The sequence below is a fragment of the Eublepharis macularius genome, chromosome 12 (assembly GCF_028583425.1).
Source record: "Eublepharis macularius isolate TG4126 chromosome 12, MPM_Emac_v1.0, whole genome shotgun sequence".
Taxonomy (NCBI): domain Eukaryota; kingdom Metazoa; phylum Chordata; class Lepidosauria; order Squamata; family Eublepharidae; genus Eublepharis; species Eublepharis macularius.
Genome location: NC_072801.1, coordinates 79762832 through 79785018, shown reverse-complemented (window position 1 = coordinate 79785018; position 22187 = coordinate 79762832). Strand labels below are relative to the sequence as shown.

General features: G+C 56.9%; 2 protein-coding genes across 2 annotated transcripts; one reads left to right on the top strand and one right to left on the bottom strand.

Annotated features, from left to right (window-relative positions):
- Positions 1–1322: 1322 nt before the first annotated feature.
- Positions 1323–9246, top strand: MEPCE (methylphosphate capping enzyme). Its single transcript, XM_054995136.1, has 4 exons — positions 1323–3068; positions 6327–6545; positions 7495–7621; positions 8335–9246. The coding sequence occupies exons 1-4, from the start codon at positions 1614–1616 to the stop codon at positions 8385–8387; spliced, it is 1854 nt and encodes a 617-aa protein (XP_054851111.1). The 5' UTR covers positions 1323–1613; the 3' UTR covers positions 8388–9246.
- A 1-nt stretch (position 9247) lies between these two features.
- PPP1R35 (protein phosphatase 1 regulatory subunit 35) lies at positions 9248–11821 on the bottom strand. The gene is made up of 4 exons (XM_054995204.1): positions 11421–11821; positions 11054–11327; positions 9886–10019; positions 9248–9642 (listed from the first exon to the last, which is right to left on the bottom strand). The coding sequence occupies exons 1-4, from the start codon at positions 11640–11642 to the stop codon at positions 9469–9471; spliced, it is 804 nt and encodes a 267-aa protein (XP_054851179.1). The 5' UTR covers positions 11643–11821; the 3' UTR covers positions 9248–9468.
- Between the last annotated feature and the right edge of the window lie 10366 nt (positions 11822–22187).

The window sequence follows — 22187 nt, the reverse complement described above, 5'->3', positions numbered from 1 at the left end:
AGAGTCTCTCTCTGCTGGTCTTCATGCTGTGGAGCTGGCGTTGCCTAGAGTTAGCTGTCATCTGGCACACCATACAAAGCTCCCCTATGCCACAAGTTCATTAGGAAAGCCATGTTCTTTCTCCCAGGCTCAGGTTCCCTGATAGGGCTGATATAAGGATTATAAAATAACCTGCTTGAAAACTTTGAAAGAGTGAAAGCACTTTAAAATATGTTAGATATTTTTACTAGGTAGAAGGGTTTTGTTATTAGCTAGATGGATTTGTCAAGGGAAATTATTTCATCCTTTGCTGACTGCTCGAGAGGCCCCTCTGCGGACTTTGAAGAGCACTTTGCACGTGCTCAGTCACTGAAAAGAGACTGAAGGCTTGCAGGAGCGTCCCTTGCACAGCCGCAGAGCCATTTGGTCAGGCAGGTCCACCATTTTTATGGGAGCGAGGCTTCGTCGTCTTAAACGCCACCCCCCCCCCCAAATCACATGGTGAGAGCGGAGGGGGGGGAGAGACTATTTACACAGAAAACACGCACGCGCGTTTGAGTTTGCCCGCCCATCTTTCGTACCACTAAAATTTTCAAGCGCGCGCTCGCTCGCGCGCAAAGTTCCGGCACTCCGCGCTTTGAAACTACAAATCCCGGTGACTTTTGCGCAAGCCGGCTTCGTTTGAAGTCACGTGATCGTTGGCAACCGTCTATCTGGCAAGGCTTTTAAAAATAAAATGTGGTTACTTTCATATATATACAAAAGGCAGAATGCGCTGATTCCGCACAATCTCTCCGGTCCGTCCGTGCACTTTAAGAAAAGGTCTCTGTGAAACATAAAGAATCCACAATGTTTTTTCTCAGGGGTTATTTGAGGGGTCTAAATCAGTGCCTGGAAAAACAATAGCTTGCTTTTGGAAACATTTTTCCACAGTTTTTACCTCCTAGTCTATGATGTAAACTTTTTATTAATGGCTGTTGTTAGAGGTGGAAAGGATCCGTTTTGGTCTAGTTTTTGTATTTTGAAGCCTGAAGACACTGAAGCAGGCGCTTGATATAAACTACCCTGAAGAAACGAGGACCCTCCCCGATTGGATTGGCTCCAGTTGTTCTAAACCTGTTCATCTATTGGCTAAAATGGAAATGCGGAGGCGGGAAGAAGAGAGGGGCGGTGGCTTCTGGGGCTCACTGTAGAAAGGAGCGTGATTGGTTATCATTCCAAGTGAGTGGCCATAATATTGAATTTCTATTGGTCTTTTCTAAGGGATGGAGGCGAGTCTTTCTGCGAACCCGCCCCTCAAATATATAAGCCTCAGTCGAAGGGGGCGCGTGCCATCGCGGGAAGGCAGGAGGCGCGAAGCGTTCTTCCTCTGGGTGCTGTTGGAGTCGCGCATGCGCCGGGAGGGGAGGAGCAGCCGACGGTTGTAGGGGAGTGTTTGTGCGCATGTGCGTTTGAACCTGCCAGAGAGAATAGCGCTGCGGCTGCGCGTCGGAAAACACAGGGCCTGCGCAGAACGGAGGAGCCTAACGGCGCACGCGTCGGAGGGCCCGAAGAGGGGTGGAGGGAGACGCGAGCGCCTCGAGCTCGAGGTGAGTGCGGAGAGCGGCGCGGGCGGGCCGGCCCCGGCGCGGGGCATGCTGGAGATGGCCACGGACAAGGAGACCTTCCTGGTCCCGGCGCCGCCGCCGCCCCTCAAGCCCCCGCCCAGGGGGGGTGGGGCCGAGGAAGGGCGCCAGAGCGGCAGCGGGGACGTCCCCCCGGGGCGGCCGGGGCCGGGGCCCGGGCAGCGCGGCGGCGGCGGCGCGGCCCCGGAGGAGGAGGAGGACGGCCTGGCTGAGCTCCAGCGGCCCCGCAACGGCCTCCAGCCCCCCCAGAAGCCCCCCGGGGGCGGCAAGCGGCGCAACAGCTGCAACGTGGGTGGCTTCAAGCACCCCGCCTTCAAGCGGCGCCGCCGGGTCAACTCGGAGTGCGACCCGGTCCTGCCCTCGGAATTCCTGCTGGGCGGCAACATCTTCGACCCGCTGAACCTCAACAGTCTCCTAGACGAGGAGGTGAACCAGGCCCTCAACGCCGAGACCCCCAAGTCCTCGCCCCTGCCGGCCAAGGGCCGCGACCCAGTTGAGATCCTCATTCCCAAGGACATTACCGACCCCTTGAGCCTTAACAACGCCCAGGAGGACCCCCCGGTGCTGGCCTCCCCCATCAAAGCCGGGCGCAAGCGACATCGCCATCGAGGGGCACAGCGGGCAGCCAGCAACCCCGAGGGCAGCAAGGCTGCCTCCTCCTGCAAGTCGTGCCAGAAGGCCTGCAACGGAGCCACTCCGCAGCCCTATGAACTCAACACAGCCATCAACTGCCGCGATGAGGTGGTGTCCCCCTTGCTGCATGGCAGTGGAGACCTGCCACGGGGCCAGCAGGCCTCCAGCTCCGTCGCCCCCTCTGGTGCTTCCATGGCCTCTTCAGCAGGTGGTGGCAGCAGCAGCCGCCATCATCACCATCATCGCAAGAGGCGCAGGACTTGTAGCAAGACAGAGGGTGCTGGAGCCAAGCATCCAGGGTCATCCACAGCGAGTGAACCATCTCATCGAAGCAGCCCAGAGAGGGGACGGAGCGTGCCCAGGTGCAGGCACCAGCCACCTCCTTCCACACAGCAGCCTCGGCGGCAGTCGCAGCGCAAGTTCCAGTATGGCAACTATTGCAAATACTATGGCTACCGCAACCCTGACTGCGAGGACTCCCGGTTGCGGGTAATGAGGCCCGAGTGGTTCCAGGGTAAAGAGGTGCTGGATGTGGGTTGCAATGTGGGGCACCTCACTCTGAACGTGGCCAAGAAGTGGGGTCCCAGCAGGATGGTGGGTGTGGACATTGATGGGGCTCTCATCCACTCGGCACGCCAGAACATCCGGCACTACCTTTCTGAGGAGATTCAAGTGCAGCAGCAGAGTGGTGGCAGCAGTGAGGGGGCTTGCCTTACCAAGAAGACCTTCCCTGTGTCTCTCATGGCCAGCCGAGGGCCTATTGCTGCACCAAGGGTGCCCCAAGATGGTGCAGATGCCAACATCTTCCCCAACAACGTGCTCTTTGTCAAGGTAAAGCAGGGGAAGGGCTGTATCTGTAGCCACCTGGGCTGCTGCTGTGGTTGAGATTGGCTGGTTGGCTTCTGAGAATGCTGTGTTCTGATGTTTTGGGTGGGGCTGGACGGAGCTGAAGCAGGTGAGTTCATGGAGGGCTCCTTGTGCCTCTTACGCTGGTTTCAGAGTTGCATCAATGGGATCGTCCTGCTTCCTTTCTCATCGCACTTCTGGCTGATTTAGGCTCTAGGAATAAAGTAGAGCTGTATTTCACTGTGTTCTTACCTGGAGGCAGTGAGGCTGGCCTTCAGGTGTAGCGTAGGTGGGCAGGGCCTCAGCAGCTGTCTTATCTATGCGTGTACCCATACCCTTCTGGAAGATGGGGAGAAAGAGTTAACGTCCTGCCATGTCATGCCAAATTCCCCTTGTATTGAATGTTCACCCAAGCTGGGGGGAAGAGAAGTTCAGTGCTGACTGGGTCTCCCTGACTGAGTTGGTGGCATGCAGAGATGATTGGCTTGGGGGGTTTTGTGGGGGGAGGTGCTGCCTCAAGCAGGGAAAGGGTTGGCTGCTGGATCACGTTGGCTCTCGGGTCTCCTGGGCCATCCAGGCAATCCCTGGGTGTTTGGGCCCTCTGGAGAACTTGGTGGGAGTACTTGGAGGAGGGAGTTGGCAGCTCGCCTGAGCAGATGGGTCCTAGGAGGTCTTGCAAAGTGCCGAGCCGTTCACAGCCAGAGGAGCAGCATTCCGAAGCTGGCTGTGGAGGAGGAACTTCAGCCTGTAGCACCCTTAATACCAAGGCTGCTTCTGGAGCAGTTTGGGGCCAGGGAAAACCAGACCCTAGGGGGGCTGTTTACGCCGAAAAAGTCTTCCCTGAAGCCTGGAGAAACCTGCTTTCCCTTCTCGCCCTTTCTGCTTTCCAGCTGTACATCTGCTGATGCCCCTACGTTTCTTTTCTCGGTTTGCTGTATAGTAGCTGGGGGGGGGAGGGGAGCCACAGAGAGCTGAGAGACAAGCTGTGGTCATCTCAGCCTCTGTAGGGTGTTGGGGGGGACACACTTGGCTATCAGGAAGGTTCTACTTTCTACATCTTGCCGGCTTGGATTGGGCCTGCCTGGAAGCATCCCTACTGCCTTGCTTGCAGAAGAGCTGAGGCTCAGCCCCTCCCCTTTTAAAATTACCTTGGGGCGCTGGCAGGGAAAGAGGCCTTGGAGAGGGGCCACTGGTCTAACAAGCCTGTATGGAGCACCCCTTGGGTGTGTGCACGGCTCTGATGTCTTGTGGTGGAACTGGCTTGGCCTAAGAGTGTTGGGTTGCTACTCTGTGGTCTGGGCTGGGGGGCAGAGGGATGGAGAGCTGAGTGGCCCTTGGGGCGCAGTCCAGGCCGCATTAAAACAGGGAGCCGAAGAGGGGTTCAGAAGAGGCTGGCAGTGTGGGAGACAGCAGCCAGCATGGGTTGTTATCGATCTCTTGGCTTTTGGCAGTGCAGTTGGACAGGTGACCCACGGGCTGGTCAGGAGCAGCTCTGGTCAACGGAAGCTCTCTCCTCCACCTGCGCCCACGCTGAGTCCCACTGAAGAGCATCCATGTTGCCAGCCCAGGGCACCTGAAGCTCCAAGCAAGGCAACAAAGAAGGCCCCAGCTTAGGTTTTGACTAGCAGCATCCCACAGACAAGCAGCCCAGTGGTGCAGAGGAAGGGGAAGGCCCCCTTGGGCTGTGGACTTTCTTTCCCTCCACCCCATGTAGCTCACGGCAGAGGCATAAAGAACAAGAGCAGGCACCTTTTGCTTGCGGGGCGGGGGGGGGGGGGTGGCTGGTTGCAGGCAGAATACCCACCAAGCCACATTCTTGATTTGAGATTAAACGCAGAAATCCCCCTGCATCGACCCCCCCCCCATCCCTGCCAGCTCTCCTGGCCACCCAGGAGCCCCTAGGAGCTTCTAAGAGCTCTGGTGGTTTGTTTGAAGCACGCTGGGCTCTTTCGAGTGTGGGTTCCTCCTTGGCAAGCAACACCAGACACAGGCGGGTAAAACAGGAGTTTATTAAAGGAAGAACATAGAAGCACGCGGAAAGCAGAAACCGCTCATGAAAGCATTTAGGCAAGGCAGAAAACACCTTGCTGATCTGTGTTCCAACTGGCTAAAATGCTACTTGCTGGCTGACTGACTAGCATTCTCCGAGTTGGTTCCACAGCTGGTTGATCTTACCCAAGGCCATCCATGCCAGCTCACACTGGGCATCCTGGAGATGGCATGGAGCTAGAAGCTGGCTGTTCTCTTGCATAGCTGGTAGTTGGCAATGGCTACAAGGTGGCAAGGCTGGTCAAGACTGGTGGTGGTAATGGTAAACTGCCTAGAAACAAAGAGGCTTCTTCAAATCTGGAGGGGCATCAGCCTGCTCGGGGCATCAATCAGGGCTCGTTTCTTAATTAAGTTTAGGGAGTATGGCAAGAGCTGAGATCAGCACCAAGCCCTGGCCTTCCCAAGGCCACTCTCTCAGGAGAAGAAAGCGGCCCAGGTGCAGCTAATTAACACAGCTTGCGCCTTTCCCAGTAGCCAGGCCTAATAAGATTTCTTGCAAGAACCCAAGTTTTATTCCATACTAGGTGGAACAAGGCCTGCCCCTTACACCCCTCCACCCTTCTCCTGCTCCTTATGCATGGGATGGGGACTAAATTTCTCTTGCACTTTGCAAGAATACTTTGGATTCCTGAGCACCAGACACACCTCTGTGCTTCGGTATGTGGACGGCTGCTGCCAAGGTGCGCACCTCCCTCTCCCCAACCCAGAGGGCACAGCAAGCAGCATCTTGCCGGTGTCCTTCCTGGATTCGTCCCCTTCTCTCTCTGAGAAAGAGTGACCCTCAGGGCAGTGCAGGGATCAGAGCTCCTTGGCAGGGGGGTGGAAAGGGCCGAGCTTAGGGATGAAGCTGGAAGGGGGCAGTTTTCAGCTGCGTTGGCCAAGTTTTCCCCAGGCCAGCCTTGAGGCTGAGCCTGCATTGTCCCCCACCTTTGTCCACTCCTTGGCCTTGAATGCTCCTGGACTCTTCCCAGCTTTTGTGCTGCTCTCTTGGGCAGGGATCAGTCTGCTTTGGGCACAGCTGCTTTGCAGCCTCCAGTGGAAACTGGCAGCATGGCTGCAGATGGCCGTTGTGGATAGAAGTCTGCATCAGCACTGCTGTGCGCGTGCTTGCGATGCTGTGCAGAGGTCTGTGAGAAAGCAGAAGCAAGGACGGAGCCTGGCGGGTCTTCAGGGAGCCGTGTCCTCTCCCCACAGGGCAACTACGTGCTGGAACGTGATGAGCTGCTGGAGGCTCAGAAGCCAGAGTACGACGTGATCCTCTGCCTCAGCCTCACCAAGTGGGTGCACCTCAACTGGGGGGACGAGGGGCTCAAGCGCCTCTTCAAGCGCCTCTACCGCCACCTGCGGCCTGATGGCATTCTGCTGCTGGAACCCCAAGCCTGGGCCTCGTACGGCAAAAGGAAGAACCTGACGGTGAGTGGCAGGCTAGCCTGGCAGGGATGTGCCTGGGCAGAGCTGGCCCTCGCGAGTTGCCGTGGGAACAGCTTGTGTGTGGCCACTCGCACCACCCCCGGCATCCGAAGGAAGAGTGCCTAAGGGGGTGAGGGAGGGCATAGAGGCAGAGCCAGCTAGAGTGATCTGTTGGATGGCAGAGATCTCTGTGCTTTTTGCTGCTGGTCCCAAGGGCAGATACGGAAGGGGGCAGGATTCAGGCGGAGCGACACTCACTCACTGCTTTCAGTATCACTGGTTTATTGCTTAGAGCCAGTGTGGTGGTTAGAGTGTTGGATCTTGGACGCCTGGGTACAAAGCTCTACTCTGCCCTGAAGCTTGCTGGACAATCCACAGCCAGTGACTTACTGGGTAGGGGATGGAAAGTTGGGGACACTGCCCAAGCTCCTTGGAGGAAAAGCAGGAAGAAAATACACTCGACAGAAATCTGTTGTAGGGGGAAGTGCCATCCAGACATTGCCCCCCAGGGGATGATGTGCCTGAGGCCTGGTGGTCATCACACCAACCCCAGGCAAGGAGAAGCTAGAGATGTATTATTTCTGGGAACTTGGAACCCACGGGGTGATCCGTGCTTGGGGGCAAATGGAAATATGCAGTCTTTCCCTATCCAACCTAAAGTTACTTTTACCTTTTTAAAACACAAAATGCACCCTATTTATGGCATCTAAAAGTATCGTTGCCTTAGTTCCTAGTTTTCCCCCCAGGCCTTCACAATCCTCGGTTGGTTGCAGTTCCTCAGGAGGGAGGGCAGGACAACTGCAGAGGCCGTGCTGTGGCCGAGGCCACAGCCACAGCCTCCCACCTGTCCTGCCCTCTCAGATGAAGCAGAACAAACGGAAGACCGTGTTGGCGGGGGGGGGGGCGGGGGGGAGACCCGGCTGGATGTTCCACGCCTTCCTCTCATTTCTAGGAGACCATATGCAGGAACTTCCACCGCATCAAGCTGAAGCCTGACCAGTTCCCTGCATACCTGACCTCGCCTGAAGTCGGCTTCTCCAGCTGTGAATTGGTGGCGACGCCCAGGCACACCTCCAGAGGTGAATGGGGCAGGACAGATCCGCCACCTTTGGAGCGCTTGCGGTGCCTGCAGACTATCGGATGGGAGGGCGAGGGTGGCGTGGTGAAGCTGCCCCCATCAGTCTTGCATGAGCTCTGGATGACCCAGAGAACGGTGCTGAAGGAGGGCAGGGTTGAGAGGAGCCCGTGTGCAGGCCCCTGAAATTGAACTAGGTTGCGTGTTCCTAAGGGAGAGCAGTGGCTGGACAGGGCGCAGCCCTTCAGCATGAGCAAAAAGCAGCCGGTGAGCTAGAGAACCGGCAGCTCTCTAGTATGGAGCCAAAAGCAGAAACTCCGCGGAGGTCCTCAGCACTCATGGCTTTTCCAAGGAACGCTTCTACGGTCTTGGGCTCCTAGCACATGCTCTAGTACTGCTTCAGGGTTATTAATGCTTAAACTTCCCCCAATATTGTAGAGCGCTCTTTGGGGTTGTTCTGATCCACCGGGCCGAGGGGGGGCATGGGACTGGGGGGAGGGCTCTGCTGATCAGAACCCTCGAGCTGCCTTCCGCAGCCTCAGCCCTTTGGGCCCATTTACCTCAGAATTGCTCCCTCTGGCTGGCACTGGTGGGGCCTCCCTTTATGGAAGAGGCCTGGGAGGGAATGTGGGACCTTCTGTGACCCGAAGCTGTGCTGCAGTGCTGAACTGGGCCTCCTTCTGACTGACTGACTGCTTGTTTGGGCTCTCTCCATAGGATTCCAGCGGCCCATCTATCTCTTCCACAAGGCCCTCCCAAAAGCGCAATGAGAAGCTTTGCCCAGGCAAGAGAGCCCTTCTGAGCAGCAGCCAGGGACATTTTCCAGAGACACTTTGACAGGAAAGCAGAGAGGACTGGGAGACTGGCCACCTGTGACCCTGGAGGTGGAGCTGCTTCGCCTCTGGGGCTCCTGTCCGTTTGCCTGCAGCTGGCCAAGTGAAGAACAGAGAAAACCGAGATGGCCTGGAGCCGCTACCATGATCCTTAAGTTGCGGGGGGTGGGAGGTAGGCATGTCCCTCTTCTCATGGCAGTGGAGAGGGTGCTGGCTAGCTTCTTCCTAGTGCTCCTCCTGAAGGCATGACCCAGAATAAGAACAAATGCTACCCTGCAGCTTTTGGCAAGTGCCCCACCCCCTGGCCACTCAAGGAAAAACTGTAGTGGAATCCTAGTTGTGGAGAGGGGCAGATGGGGGAGGGCATCCCCTGAACAGTGAGTGGGGCAGGCAGATCATCAGTGGGAGGCAGCACCCCCCCCCCCAGGACATAAACTAGTGAAGCTTCCCCCCATGCTGTCTGCTTCCTGGGATGAGCTCCCTCTACAGTGTTTAGTATACGAGGAAGGTAGAAAACAGGGTTGGGCTCCTGCAGGCAGCTTGCTACCTGTTTCCAGCGGGAGGGGGGGAGAGACTAGAACAAACCCCTGCTCCACTTAAGGAGGGAGGGAGGGGGCAGGCTACCTCCTGTGCCCTGGTACCCCATCTGGAGCAATGGCTGAAGAAGCCAGGCTATCCCTCCTTTCAGAAGAGCTACCTGCCTTGCCCCTCCCCCACAATGGGATGGTTTGAGCCAGGACTTTGATCTTTACAAAGATGTTGATTCTATATATAAATAAAGCCTACAAATTACCAACTGATAGCCCAATTTGTGTTTATAGGGAGGAGATGGGTGGGTAGTAGGGGGGACAAAGTCAAAAGTGTTGCTTGTAATTCAGTTCATGTACAAAAATAGAGAAGTGTGTGTGTGCGCGCACACGTACAAGCCGCCTGTGAATGAATAGCCCTCTTGCCGTGCTACAGCCAAGGCAGTCTGAGTCCTTTGGAAGGCACAGGGAGCAGCCTGCCCCCCCCCCCCTCAGCTGTCCCACTGGCGCAGCTTCCGGTACATCACGAAAGTGGCTGCTGCATCTCGTGTGCGTGGCTTCGGCTCCAAGGGTGGCAGTCCCTCCACATCCAAGAAGGCCGTCTCCGTGAACAGCTCCTCTGGGTCATAGAATGCCAGTAGGTCTGGGCCCTTGCAAGCTGCCTCCTAGTATGCAGTGCCAGGGGACAGCTTAGTATTTATTGAGGAAACGTTATACCTGGGTCTCAAAAAGAGAGCTGGGCAGGGGAGCCTGTACCGAACTGGTGCCACTGCTCAGGCACCTGTCCTCCAGGAGCTTTGTAGAAGCAAGAGGAACTGAATAGCTCCCTCCCCAACCAAGACTGAGAAGCTCGTTTAGCCCTCAGTGAGGGCCACGGAATGCTTTGCAAAAAGCTCTCCCCAGCTCACCTTTCTGGCTTCTGGCAGCCGGGGCCCAGTAAGTGCAAGCTTCTCCCGCACCGCAGAGCTCACCAGTTCCTCTGCAGGCACCTGCAGGCTGACCAGACCTTGATAGAGCTGCTGTTCCCGAGGGATGTTCATGCCTGTGGGGTGAGAGTGATCTGGGGAGTGGGAGAACTTTGAGAAGGATGGGTGCACGTCCCACACTTGATTAGATGGACAGGGCAGCTTGAAGTAGCTGCACCATTTTGCTATCTCTTGCTACAAAACTGGATTATCTGACAACTGCCAAAGTAGTGCGTGAGACACACACAATCCTAGTGCAGTGTTGAGGACTGAAGGTACTCCCATTCTGTCCAGCTGAAGGAAAAAAATGTTCCCATTAGTCCGTCCCCCCAGTTCCTTGGAAGAGATGGCAACAAGAACACATTCTTCATTCCCGCCACCACCTTGCATAGCATAATGTTGCAGCATGGTTCCAGTGCTCACCTTCCTCTGTGGGGGCGGGGGGGGGGGGCAGGGTTTCAGCAGATGGAACTGCAGCCAAGTGATGTGACAAAGGCCACAAGATAAGCCCAGGGCAGAGGGAGAACATGGAACCAGTTACCTCCTCAGTACTGCTCTATAGCCGTTAGGCAACTGTGTATTCTAGCCTTCTCTTGTAGAAGACCATATGACAGCAACAGTCTTCTCCAGTGGTGCTTCTTAATATGCCACTCGCATTTCTGGGTCATTTCCCCCCTGAACCTTGTCTGTAGGAGGGAGGTACTGCTACCCCTCCTCCCAAACCCTGCTTTTGAGCCTATGGCTCTTCTGGGAGCAGCCTTCTAGCCAGTCCCGAGGAGCAAAGCACCCAACTCAGGACTTTAGGTTTTCATACCCTACTGTGCTCTCTCTCTCTCTAGTGGGGAGCCGAAGCAGCTTTCGTTTTTCTCAGTTCTGCCCTCTCAACTGCCCTGTGAGGTGGGTCAGGCTGAGCGGGCAGGACTGGCCCAAGGCCCCCGGGCTGCTTCCATGGCGGCGGGGAAGCGAAGCGGCGCCTGGCGGTCCGAGTCAGAGATTCTCCCTCGGGTCTCGCCTGCGCCAGCTGGCAGCGACGCCGGGTCGGCTTTTCCCCGGACGGGCAGTTAACTGGCGCTGCCGCGGGAGAGGCGCCCTGCAGAGCCGCGCGACCTACCTTCGCCCACCCGAGCCTCCGCCGCGCAGCGGGCCACGAAGGAGCTGCGGAGGCGCTGCCGGGCCGCCTGGCGGGCGTCGAAGGCCTGCTCGCGCGCCGCCCGCACCTCGGCCCCCAAGGCGGCGCTGCTGTGGAGCACGGGGGCGCCCAGGCCGCGGGGGGGCTCCGGCCGCCAGTCCTCTCTCGCCAGCACGCCGGCCAGGCTCTCCGCCGCTTGCCCCGGCAGCTCCGGGCCGCCGCCTTCCTCCTCGCCGGAGTCCAGCCGGAAACGAACCTGGGGCGGAAGAGCAGCAGAGGCGGCGGAGGCGGCTGCAGGGGCCCCTTCGCCCGGCCCGGCCCGGCCGCGGGCCCCGCCCTCCCCGCTCACCTGCCTGCGGCGCGTTCTGCCCGGGCCGCAGCGCCGGAGGATCCCCCCCGCGGGCGCGCCGCCCTGCCGCTCCGGGGTGAGCCGCACGCGGGGGTCGGGGCGCGGGGGCCGGGCCGGGGGCGCGGGCAGGGGGGCTCGGGCGGCGCAGGGCAGGCTCTCCGCCGCCGCCGCCGCCGCCTCCTCCTCCTCGCGGCCGCCGCTGTGGCGAGGGGGGGCGGCCATCGCCTGCCCGAGAACCGGCGCGGGGGGGGGCAGAGCCCCCGACGGCGCCGAGAGGATTCTCCCCGCAGGCCCCGGCAAGCGCGCCTCCCCTCCGTCCGGTTTCCAGGCGCCCGCGCCCCGGCCAGACCGCTTCTCCCCTCCGGCTCCTCTGAAGGAAGGACCGTTGCCCGGAGCGGAAGCGCCTCCCGCCCCGCCCCGCGGTCTCGAGCCAACATGGCGCCAGCCTGAAAGCGCCCTATCACAGGCGTGGAGATGGCCCCTCCCACCATAGACAACCCAGGCCCAGAAGGTCCACGCGGAGTCGGCGCTCGCGGAGGGTTTCCCTTAGGACAACAATTGATGAGTTCCGCTCTAGCCTTTGGAAAGACTCTCCGAGTCGAAAGCTTTCGCACCGCCCACAGAGACACAGAGCCAATGGGGGCGCTGACTTCCGATGACGTTTAAGTCGGGGGACGGGGAAGGCTGGTCGCTGCGGCCTCGTTGTGAAACCAAGATGGCGGAGAGGCTGGGAGTGCCCTATGGTCAATACAGAGCGGAGCGAGCCGCCGATGGCAAAATTCTCCGAGAAGGAAATGGAAGCTGCTGCGCGCATGCGCTAGGAGACAACAGCGGCAGCCCAAATAAGCTTAGGTCGCAGGTTCGAATCTTGTTTCTGGATCTTGTGTTTCAAAGGACTGGTTAAAAAAGTGCAAACCCCCTTTTAATTATATGGGCAAAGGAAACCTGCTTGGGTCTGTGTTAGCCAAACAAGGGGCTGGTGCCCTAAAGATCATTGTTAGCCCAAGATGTTAAATTCAGTTCCCAGCCTCCAGCATGGAGGCTCCAGATGGGGCCTGGAGATCTCCTGGAATTACAACTGATCTCCAGAGCAGAGAGATCATTTCCCCTGGGAACGGCTGCTTTGCAGGGAGAACTGCATGGCATCATGTCCTACTGAGGTCCCTCCCCAAACCCAACCCTCAAAAACCCTACATGTTGTCATCTGCCAACAGGCTAAAGCTTTATTCTAATGGAACAGAAGGTCAGAGGCAGTAGTCTGCAAAAGCTCTCAGCCTGCCTGGGGGCAGGATGCCACATCTTTTATACAATCAGGTAAACAATTCTGTGCATGTCTTTTAAGCACTTATACAATGGAATCTTCGTTTCTACTGATTAATTCTAAGGCTCTTTGTGTATTTTCTAAGCAAGCGGTTGTACTGGTTAGAAACCAGACAGTTCTGCTTTTGCAGTGAGTGCTTGTGGGTGAGCTAGGTTCTAAGAATATTTCGGACTTTCTTCTTAACCTCTGCAGAAATCCTAAGGCTCTCAGACGTTCTAGCTTTGTCAGGAATCCCAATACCCAAACTTGCCGGCCTCGTCAGAAATCAGGAATAACTCAGACATTTGCTATGTGAGACAAAAACGGGAGAGTTGCACTTAGCTGTCACTTCTGTTCACTGAGATCTTCTGCGCATGCACAGGCCCCGTGTGGGATGGCACTAGGAGACCGACAACGAGCAGTTTAGTTTGCAGAGTGCAGCTTGAATACTTTTTGCAAGTTACATGATTAAAACAAATTACATGATCAAAAACAATATATAGTAGAATCACTTAGGTTTTCCTGATTTTTCTATCAAGAACACAAAAGGTAGCAACTCAGGGCAAAAAACCCTTCCCTGAAACCTTATTTATTTATTTATTTATTTATTTATTTATTTATTTATTTATTTATTTATTTATTTATTTATTTATTTATTTATTTATTTATTTATTTATTTATTTGATTTATATTCCGCTTTCCCTACACCAGCGGGCTCAGGGTGGATTACAACCTTAAGGGCATGCTTTGGCTCTGGGCTTCTCCAAGGAACACAGGATGCAGCCTTCCCTCAAACCAGACCCACTGTAGGTCCAGTTAGCTTCTCTGACTGGCAGTTGTCGAGGGGTCCTTCTTTCTCAAGATTTGCTACACATCATGTCAGAGACTGAAGCTGGGACCCGGAACACGCAAAGCAAGTTCTCCAGTTCTACCGTGGGAACCCATGCAAAACTGCCATGTAGGACATGAGATCTATAACTGCTTTATACAAGCCAAATTTATGCTTGTTTTCAAACTTCTGCATCCCGTACTTGATGGTATTATTCCTAGCTGCTGGCAGTATTGACTTGCATTGCGTAATCCTCCTCGAGTCCCAGTGAGAAAGGCGAACTATAAACAAACATACATTTCGGCAAAGTGCAGCCTGAGTGCGAAGTCCCCCGGGAGAGCGCTTTGGCCTCAGCCAGGGTTGAATTCAAATATGGCCCTCCTCAGGGCTTTTTTTTCAGCTGGAACGTGGTGGAACGGAGTTCCAGAACCTCTTGAAAATGGACACACGGCTGGTGGCCCGCTGGAGCGGCGTGGAGGGCCCCTCTGTCTGGAGATCCGGGGGGCAAGGCCACCAGCCATGTGACCATTTTCACCAAGGGTGATTTAAACTTTTAACCCCCGCCCCCTTGTTCCAGCTGACCCAAAGTGACATCATTGGTCCTGGGAGCATGCGTGCACTTTGTGCATGCGCATGTGGTACCAGGGGCACCTCCTCCCACCAAGAGTTGCCCCCTGTGCTGGCAACCCACTGAGTTCCACTGCCTCTTTTCCCAGAAAAAAAGCCCTGGCCCTCATGCATCATTGGTATGAAAGGGATGTCTCCCATTAGCAGAAGCCTCTATTCAAGCCCTCGCCAGGTTCTAGAAGTTCTACAAATGTGGTCGGAGGGGGGAGGCCCTGCCCCAAAGGCATTGCAGTCTGATCTGTGGAATGATAATGTGTGGGAGGCGGGGGGCGGGGGGGGGGAGATGAGGAGGTGCAGCATGTGAAGCCACCTAATGGTGAGTCGGCCCCTTGGCTCCTGGGTCTCTGCATCATCTCCCTTGACTGGGCCTGGCAGAGAAGGGCCTTGTCTTTAGCTGGAGGTGCCAGAGGTGGAGCCTGCAAGGTACGTGCTTGACCAGACGGAAAGAGGTGTCCCCAGGAAATGATTTTTTGGTACTCTGAAACACCGGGGGGGGGGCTGCTTCTCACCCATCCTGAACACTCCCCTTGCTTGCTTCCTCTTCCAGTTGTCCATCAATAGGTCCACTGATCCTCAAAGAAACGTAAGGTTTCTGCCCTAAGAACATATATTTGGAAGTAAATCCCGTGGACGTGAATAGGATTTCCAAGTACGCTCAGTGAAGATCAGACTGCAGGCCCTGCTCAGGAGCCAGATCTCCCAGAGGGCCCAGGAGTCCTGTCTCTGAACCTCAGCCCTCCTGCATCTCTTCTCCCCCCCCCCCGCCCCATGCGCCTGCTTCCTTTCTCGGCTGGCTGAAATAAGGTAAGCTGGCCGGGTGATGGGAGCCCCCCACACAGCGATAATTTCTGACAGTCAGCACAATCTATTATTTTGTAGCCTGATGATCTGCTTTCCCCCCTCTGCTCAGGAAATTCCTCCAGCCGCTGCCAGGCATTCATCTGCCCTGGCCTATTGTTCTGTGCGGCTGCTGGCTGCTGCGGAGGGAGGCGAGAGGGAGTCTCTGTTGACACCGAGGCCAGCAAAGAGGCAGCTGGCTCTGGGGTGGGTAGCGAGAGGAAGGAGAGGGAGAGCCAGTGGGCTGCTGTGGGAGCATCCTGGGCAGTGGCTCTTCTCTTGCAAGCACTGGGCCGCTTGGGCCCTAGATCATCCCACCTGTATTGGGCTCAGGTGGTGGAGATTCTCCATGCTAGGGAAGCCAGGTGTTTACCTGGGACTCTGTGCTTTCAAGCCAGAGCCCCTGGGGATACGACTCGGGCACTGGCTGCATCCCTCTGACACTGTCTCCCTAACCAAGGAATAAAGAGTCCTCATGGTCATATCCAAGGGTGGGGGGAGGGGCTGCTGTTTTCAGGGCTTAATTTGAACCCAAGATTCAGCCTCCAGAACGCCTGAAGCACTTGTACTGAAGAGGGTGTCTGTGCATGCGTGGAGTGCATTTGCCTCAGTAATCACACCTAGAAGAAGGGAGTCCATAGTAGGAAAGGGAGAACGTTGGGCTGCTCTGGCCAGGAACTTCTCTCTACAGAAATGAAGCACTGTCTACTTTTAATCAGTCCCAAAGTAACCTGGACTTTGCCCTTCTTCTCTCAGCCCCCCATCCATCCAGTGTGGAAATTGCCCCTTTCAAGTGCGTGCCAAGCCAAACAAGGCCAGGCCTCTGCAAAGTGGACACCAGTTCAGCTGAGCTGGGAGGTTATCAAGTGTTTCCCCAAAGCAATGTCTGGGGGACACTCCAAAGGAGGTGGCAGGCCAGGGGGGGGCACCGACTGCTCAGCTGGCAAAGATGGCAGTGGGAGGAAGCTGGTATAATTTCCTCACCTCCCTTCCCGGGCTTCCCAAGAGAAATGAGAGAACAAAAGAATTTTCCAGTTTGGAAAACAGCACAGAAATGGAGAGGCATGGAAGGGGTTAAGGTGTGGGCAGATGGGGCGCTGGGTTCTTGGGCAGGGAGCGGGGATAAGGGAACAGGGCAAGAGACCCCTTAGCAGGAACAAAAGTTGGCAGCTTTGGGTCCATGGACAGTTGTGGGTGTTTCTAGCAGGTTAAAGCAAGGCGGGACAGGTTGGGCGCCAGGACTCCTGGGGTGGGTGGGGCTGGACTTGGGAGAGTGGAGGTGGAAAAGCCAGACCCCAGAGCCCAACAGGATTGTTGGTTTAGGAAACATGTAGTCCGAAGGAAGAGGGAAGAGTCTGGAAACTTCTGATCCCACTGTCTAGGACACACAGCATTCCACTGTGTGTGGATGGGGAGGGGGTCTTGCAGCCCAGAGGGGTGCCCCCTCTCCTCTTCTGCTCAATCCATTTGCCAGCACCCAGGGACTTTAAATAGCGGTGCAGAGAAAAGGTAGATGGAGGCATTAAAAACACAGAGAAGAGATGGCGGGCAGATGAGGAACATGTGGGCAGACCTGTCAGAGGCACAGCTAATATTGTGTTTGCCCCCCCCGCCCCAGCCTTCTTGGGGGCCTCATGGCAAGACCCTCTGTAGAGGCAAAAGGCAACCTTTGTCCACCCCACTGAGGTGATGCCCATCCAGGTGCCCTGTGGTTCCCCAAACCTTCATTTGTCCACTGGAGGTCTGCTTGAGGGGTTCCCTGCTTGACTCCCGTTCTTTCTAACCCCCCCCTGCCCCTCCCCATCCGGATACAGACTGGAAATTTATCGGGGCGTTGAGTGGGAGGGGGAGCAGGCGTAATTCAAAACAGGTTGGTTTTCAGAGAGCACTCCAACCAGCCAGCCGGAGACCCGGGTTCCCTGCCCAGCTGTCTGGAACCAATTTGTGTCTGCAGTCGCATGGACCTGCTGTACGGCTTTAGTGAGAGAGGCTGGGAGCTAAAGGGGGGTAGCACTAAACACCCCCCACTCAATGTCAGTCTTGCACCTTCCCTGCCGCTCCTTAGTGGCAGCAGGGTGCTACAGACTGGATGGTCCCTCCAAGCAACAGGGGCCCCCTCCCAGGTCAGGCCCAGATGAGCAAGGTCAGGCTGCAGATGGGGGGGGGGATAGAAGACATTGAACTCCTGGGGGAATGAGATGCTGGAAGGAAGGTCCAATGCCAGGGCCCGTTCTCCAGCCGGGCCACCCAAGGCGATACAGCGAGAAGGGCATGGCAATCCCCTCCTGGGCCAACAGGGCTGATGGTGAGCCCAGGAGCGCATGGGGGCTCCTCATTGTGGGTGACAAAAGCCCTTGAAGAAGGCCTGGCTGGGGCTGAGGCCAGGCCACACACCGACTCCACAGAACTAGGATGCTCCAGGCCCTGGGTGGAGAATCAAAGATCAGAGTCTCTCCAATGGGGCCAGTTTCCTTGCTCTTGCCCTGGAGCATCCACCACTGGCTGGAGAGGTCAGCAGAGGGGAGAGCTGGCGAAGCTGGTGGCCAGGTGGAAAGAGGGGAGTCTCTCTGCATGGGCTCAGAAGCAGGACTGGTGACAGCATACCCTGAGCTGGGGCAGCTGCCAGGGCCCACTGCTGCCAACTCTCTACTCTGATGCCTGCACTCCCTTCTATGGCCTGCTTAGGTGTGCTTGGTCACCTCTGCTCCCAGCTGCATGTGCTGCCTAGCACTGCTGGAGAAGGGCATGCAAGGGTGTGCACAAAGCATCAGCGTTCCTGGTGGCCATGGTAGGGACACTCCTAGCAGCACCCAGCACCATCGGGGAAAGGGCGTGCGGGCAGCAGGGGAAGCTGTGACTACAGGAGCTGGGAGAGCTTGCAGGTGGGCAAAGAAGGACACACAGGCACATGGGTGGGAGGGCAAGAAGGGAAGCCAGTAGTGGGCATGGGGGGGCTGAGCACTCTCTGCCCAGGCCCCCCCAAAACCTGGAACCAGCCCTGCTCTGAAGCACCCCCATCTTTCCGATCATGTCAAATATCCCAAGAGCAGAGAGCTTGCTTTGCTCTGCCAACACATTCTGGGGCTTCAGCTCAGGACTTCCTCTCCATTCCCTTTTCCAGCCTCAACCTGGAAAGCTCTACAACAGCCGCTAAATTTAATGATACCCAAGACCCCATCAAATACATGGGATATTCACATTGCCCCAGATGTGATCAGCTGACTGAGTCCAGGCATTTGTGGGCCTGGTTTCCTCCCCTCTGCCCCCGCCAAGGCATGTGAGCTTTGCCCCTTCTGTTTCCTGCCCCACGCCTGACCCACAGAGGGGTGAGGTGTGTGTGATTGCAGCTGGCCGAGGAGATAACCCCGGAGGGGAGTCACAGGTTTTCTAGCTGGTGACCTTGCAGGGCAGTTGGAATTTTTTCCACCCACAATGGGGGTGGAAGGGTTTAGGAAAAAGATCAGGCAAAGCTGCTAATTATTAATCTCAATTAAATAATGAGGAAAGAAGGGGGCTTTGCTTAGCTCCTGAGCCTTCCTTGCAGCCTCAGTGGGGTGATGACTGAAAGCAAGCATGCTTTAAAGCATGTGCAGAGTGCTGTCTAGTCTGTACTGAGAAGTTGCAACTCATCTGTGAACAGAGGAGAAGGGCTTCTGGATGGGAGAGTCCCAGCACAGCACTGGGCACGGCTCGCCTGGCTTTGTGGACTTGGCCGTGAGGAGCAGGGCCTTGCTTCTGCCACAGGCCTCGGCTCAGCCTTTCTTTCTCTTCCTGCCTCAGTTTCGCCTCTGAAAAATGGAAGTGATGCTCTTTGCTTAATGCCTGAATGGGAGTTGGCTTGCTGGGGAAGTGGAGAAGCAGGGGAAACGGCCCGTTCTGATTTCACTGATTTCACTCCTGCCCCTTCAGCAGCTTGATTGTTCCCCGCCTTCCCTGCAAGTGGGCTCAAGTGTGGCCACAACACCTGCAGTGACAGTAAAGCAGGTTACCCCAGAGGGCTCTCAGTGTCCCCGATACACCCAGTCACTTGAGATGTTGCGGGGCAGGGCAGGTGTAGATGATACATGGTGTTAATAACAGGCGTACCACGGATCACAGCGGGGTGGGGGAGGAATCGGGACAGTGTGCCAAATCTTAGTCACCACCGTAGGCCTGGCGGAACATCTCCAGCTTACAGGCCCTGTGTAACAAGTCCCGCAGGGCCCTACCTTCAATGGAGAGGGAGTTCCACCAGTCTGGAGCCAGGACCAAAAAAGCCCTGGCCCTGGTTGAGGCTAGGCGAATGTCCCTGGGGCCAGGGACCCACCAAAGATGTTTGTCAGCAGAACAAAGTGCCCTTTGGGGAACGGATGGTGAGAGACGTTCCCGCAGGTATAAGGGCTTTAAAAGTCATAACCAGTAACTTGAGCCTGACACAGAACTCGAGTGGAAGCCAATGCAGCTGCCACAGAATAGGTCTTCTATGCATCCGAACCGGAGGTCCAGTGAGGGTCCGTGCTGCTGCATTCTGGACCAGCTGCCGGATTAGCCTCAAGGGTAGCCCTGCATAGAGCGAGTTGAAGCAGTCTAAGCTGGAGATGACCGTTGCCTGGATCGCTGAAGCCAGGGTGCAGGGCGCGAGACGGGGAATAAGCTGCTCGTTCTGGCAGAGATGGGAAAATGCCAGTCTGGCAACCGCCATAACCTGAGCCTCCATCGAAGGGGAGGCATCCAGGACCATGCCCAAGCTCCTCACCATCAGGGCGTCTTACAGAGTGGCTGCCTCTAAAAACACTTAGGAAGCCAGCGCTTAGTTTTTTCTGCGTTAGCAGGAGCTGCATGGGGGAAATTCTGTGCATGCTCAGAGGCATCTTTCCCATTCCATAGCTCAGGCCTGACACAGAAAACAGAGAAAGCCCTAGAAAAGTCTGGCTCCAATTAAGCGCTGGAGAGTGGACCCAAGACTCTTGAACCGGAGATGCCAGGCCACGGGGTCCAGGGCATGCCTGGCCACTGCACAAAGAACACTCGAGCTGCATCTCGCGGATAGTAAAGCGTCTTCGCAGGGGCCCTGCTGTCATTTCCCACCCCAAGCGCAGGCTAGTCCTGGCAGTGAATGCCGAAATGCAGCCCAGGTTCACCAGGTGCTTTAAAAACATAGGCTGCTGCCTACCCACCCACCCACCCACTTTTTTTCCCGGGCTGACATCCTGTGCCTTTAACACCCTCTCACTGCAAGCAGAAATGCCGCAGGTGAAGCCTTTCTTTTGCTAGCTGTATCTCCTGGGGTGAATCTGGTGTACAAGAGGAGGGATGAGAGACTGGAACCCAGGCTCTGCGGGGCCCGGAATGAGGCTTCAGGAACAAGAACCAGGTGCTGGGATCCAGAACTCCCAGTTTCTCCGCAAGGGGATGTGTTGCAAGGAGCCCAAATTCCATGTCAATTGCTGGGAAACATTTGCTCTCCCTCTGCCCCCCCCCCACATGCCCCCTTCTGCCAGGACAGATGCAGTTTCTCCCTGCGCTCCTGCCAGGACGGCTTTTCCGGCCTCATCTTCCCCGGCCTGATGTGGCAGCTCAGCCAGAGCGGAAAGGGCAGGGGATTGTTTCATTCCGGATGGCTGGAGCCAGGCAGGAAACGCCACAAAACGGGCCCCTCCCAGATCACAGGCCTGATTCTGCTGAGGCCCCCTCAGTTCTGACACACACACACCCCAATCCTTCACGGCCAGCTTCCTTGACTTGCCAGTGCGGACTGAATTTGTAGGGAGGACTTACCTGCCTAGTGGAACCAGTGTGGCTCAGTTCCTATGGTTTGGAGAAGCAGCACACCATTGGGTCATTTGGGACTGGGCAGCATCACACCAGCACACATACACACACACACACACACCCAGCAACATGGGAGCAATACCCACTTATCTCAGAGGCTCTACTTTTTGGGGGGGGTATGAGAGGTGACGCACACACACAATGCACACAGGGCTAGATTTATGGAACTCATTGCCACAAGATTTGGTGCTGGCCGGTGGTTCAGATGTATTCAGAAAACAGAGAAGGAAGAAGGAAGAAAAGGAGAAGGAAGAAGAGGTCTACCCATGATGGCGAGGTTAAAATAGAGCTGCCATGGGCAGAGGCAGTATACCTCCTGTGTACTGGGTGCAGGTTTGGGGCAGATAAAGTCCTGCCCCAGCAGGCAGAACATGGACCAGCAGATCCAGGAAGTCGCAAGCACGCAGCCGCCGCCCCCCCGAGGGGGGGGGGTCTGGCCAGTTCTTTCAGGAGGTAATTCTGGGTGGCTCCAGGCGTCCTTTTGCGGGCCCGCAGCCTTCTCGCGGAGGACGGGGCCTTGGGCCCTTCATCCAGAAGCGTTCCGATGCGTTCCAAAAGGCAGCGGGCGCGTTGCCTGCCGCCCAGAGTTTCCAAGGGCGAAGGGAAGGGGTCGCTCCCGCGCCCCACCTGCCCAGACCCCGGGATGACCGTTCACACGTTCTCCGCACGTCCACCTGGCCCAGAGCCCGAAACTTCGCGGCTGTCTTTGCAGCCGAGCGGCGGCTGGGCCCGGCGCAGGCAGCTCCCGGTTTCCCGATCCGAAGGCGCCCGGGAAAACCCCGCCGAGCTGCAACCGCTCCGGGGACGCCAAGCGGAAAGGCGCACTTGGGGGCGCGGAGACCCCCGTTCGGCCTGCGGCGCATCCCAGGTGCCCCCGGCGCCGGCCGGCCGTGCTTTCGGTGTGTGGGCGGCGCCCCCCGTTCTGTAAACAATTGGGGCGCCCGAGGCGGGTCTCCGTTTGCAACAGTGTGTGTGGGGGGGTGCGCGCTCTCGGGCAGCGATCTTTGCAGCAAGTGGGGGCGGGGGGTGCCCGTGGAGAGGCGTCGCAGCCACAAAGCGTCTTTTTGCGCGGTGTGTGTGTGTGTTTTGTTTCCTTCCCCAAAGTTTTTGGAACGCGTCTGGGGTCACTTTTTGCAGCGGCCCTGGGCGGGAGAGCTCCCCGTAGTCCAGTCTTTGCACTTGTGTTGCTGGGGGTCGGGGTCTGGGGGGGGGGGGTCGGCCCCTGCCCAGCAAACGGGCGGCTGAGTTCGGGCTGCGATTCTTTCCGCTTCTCGGGGCGGGGGCGGGGGCGGGGACGATTCCGCCCCGCGCGTGCAGCAGCCCGTCCGAAGTGACACTCGGCGCTTCCCCCAAATTCCTCACC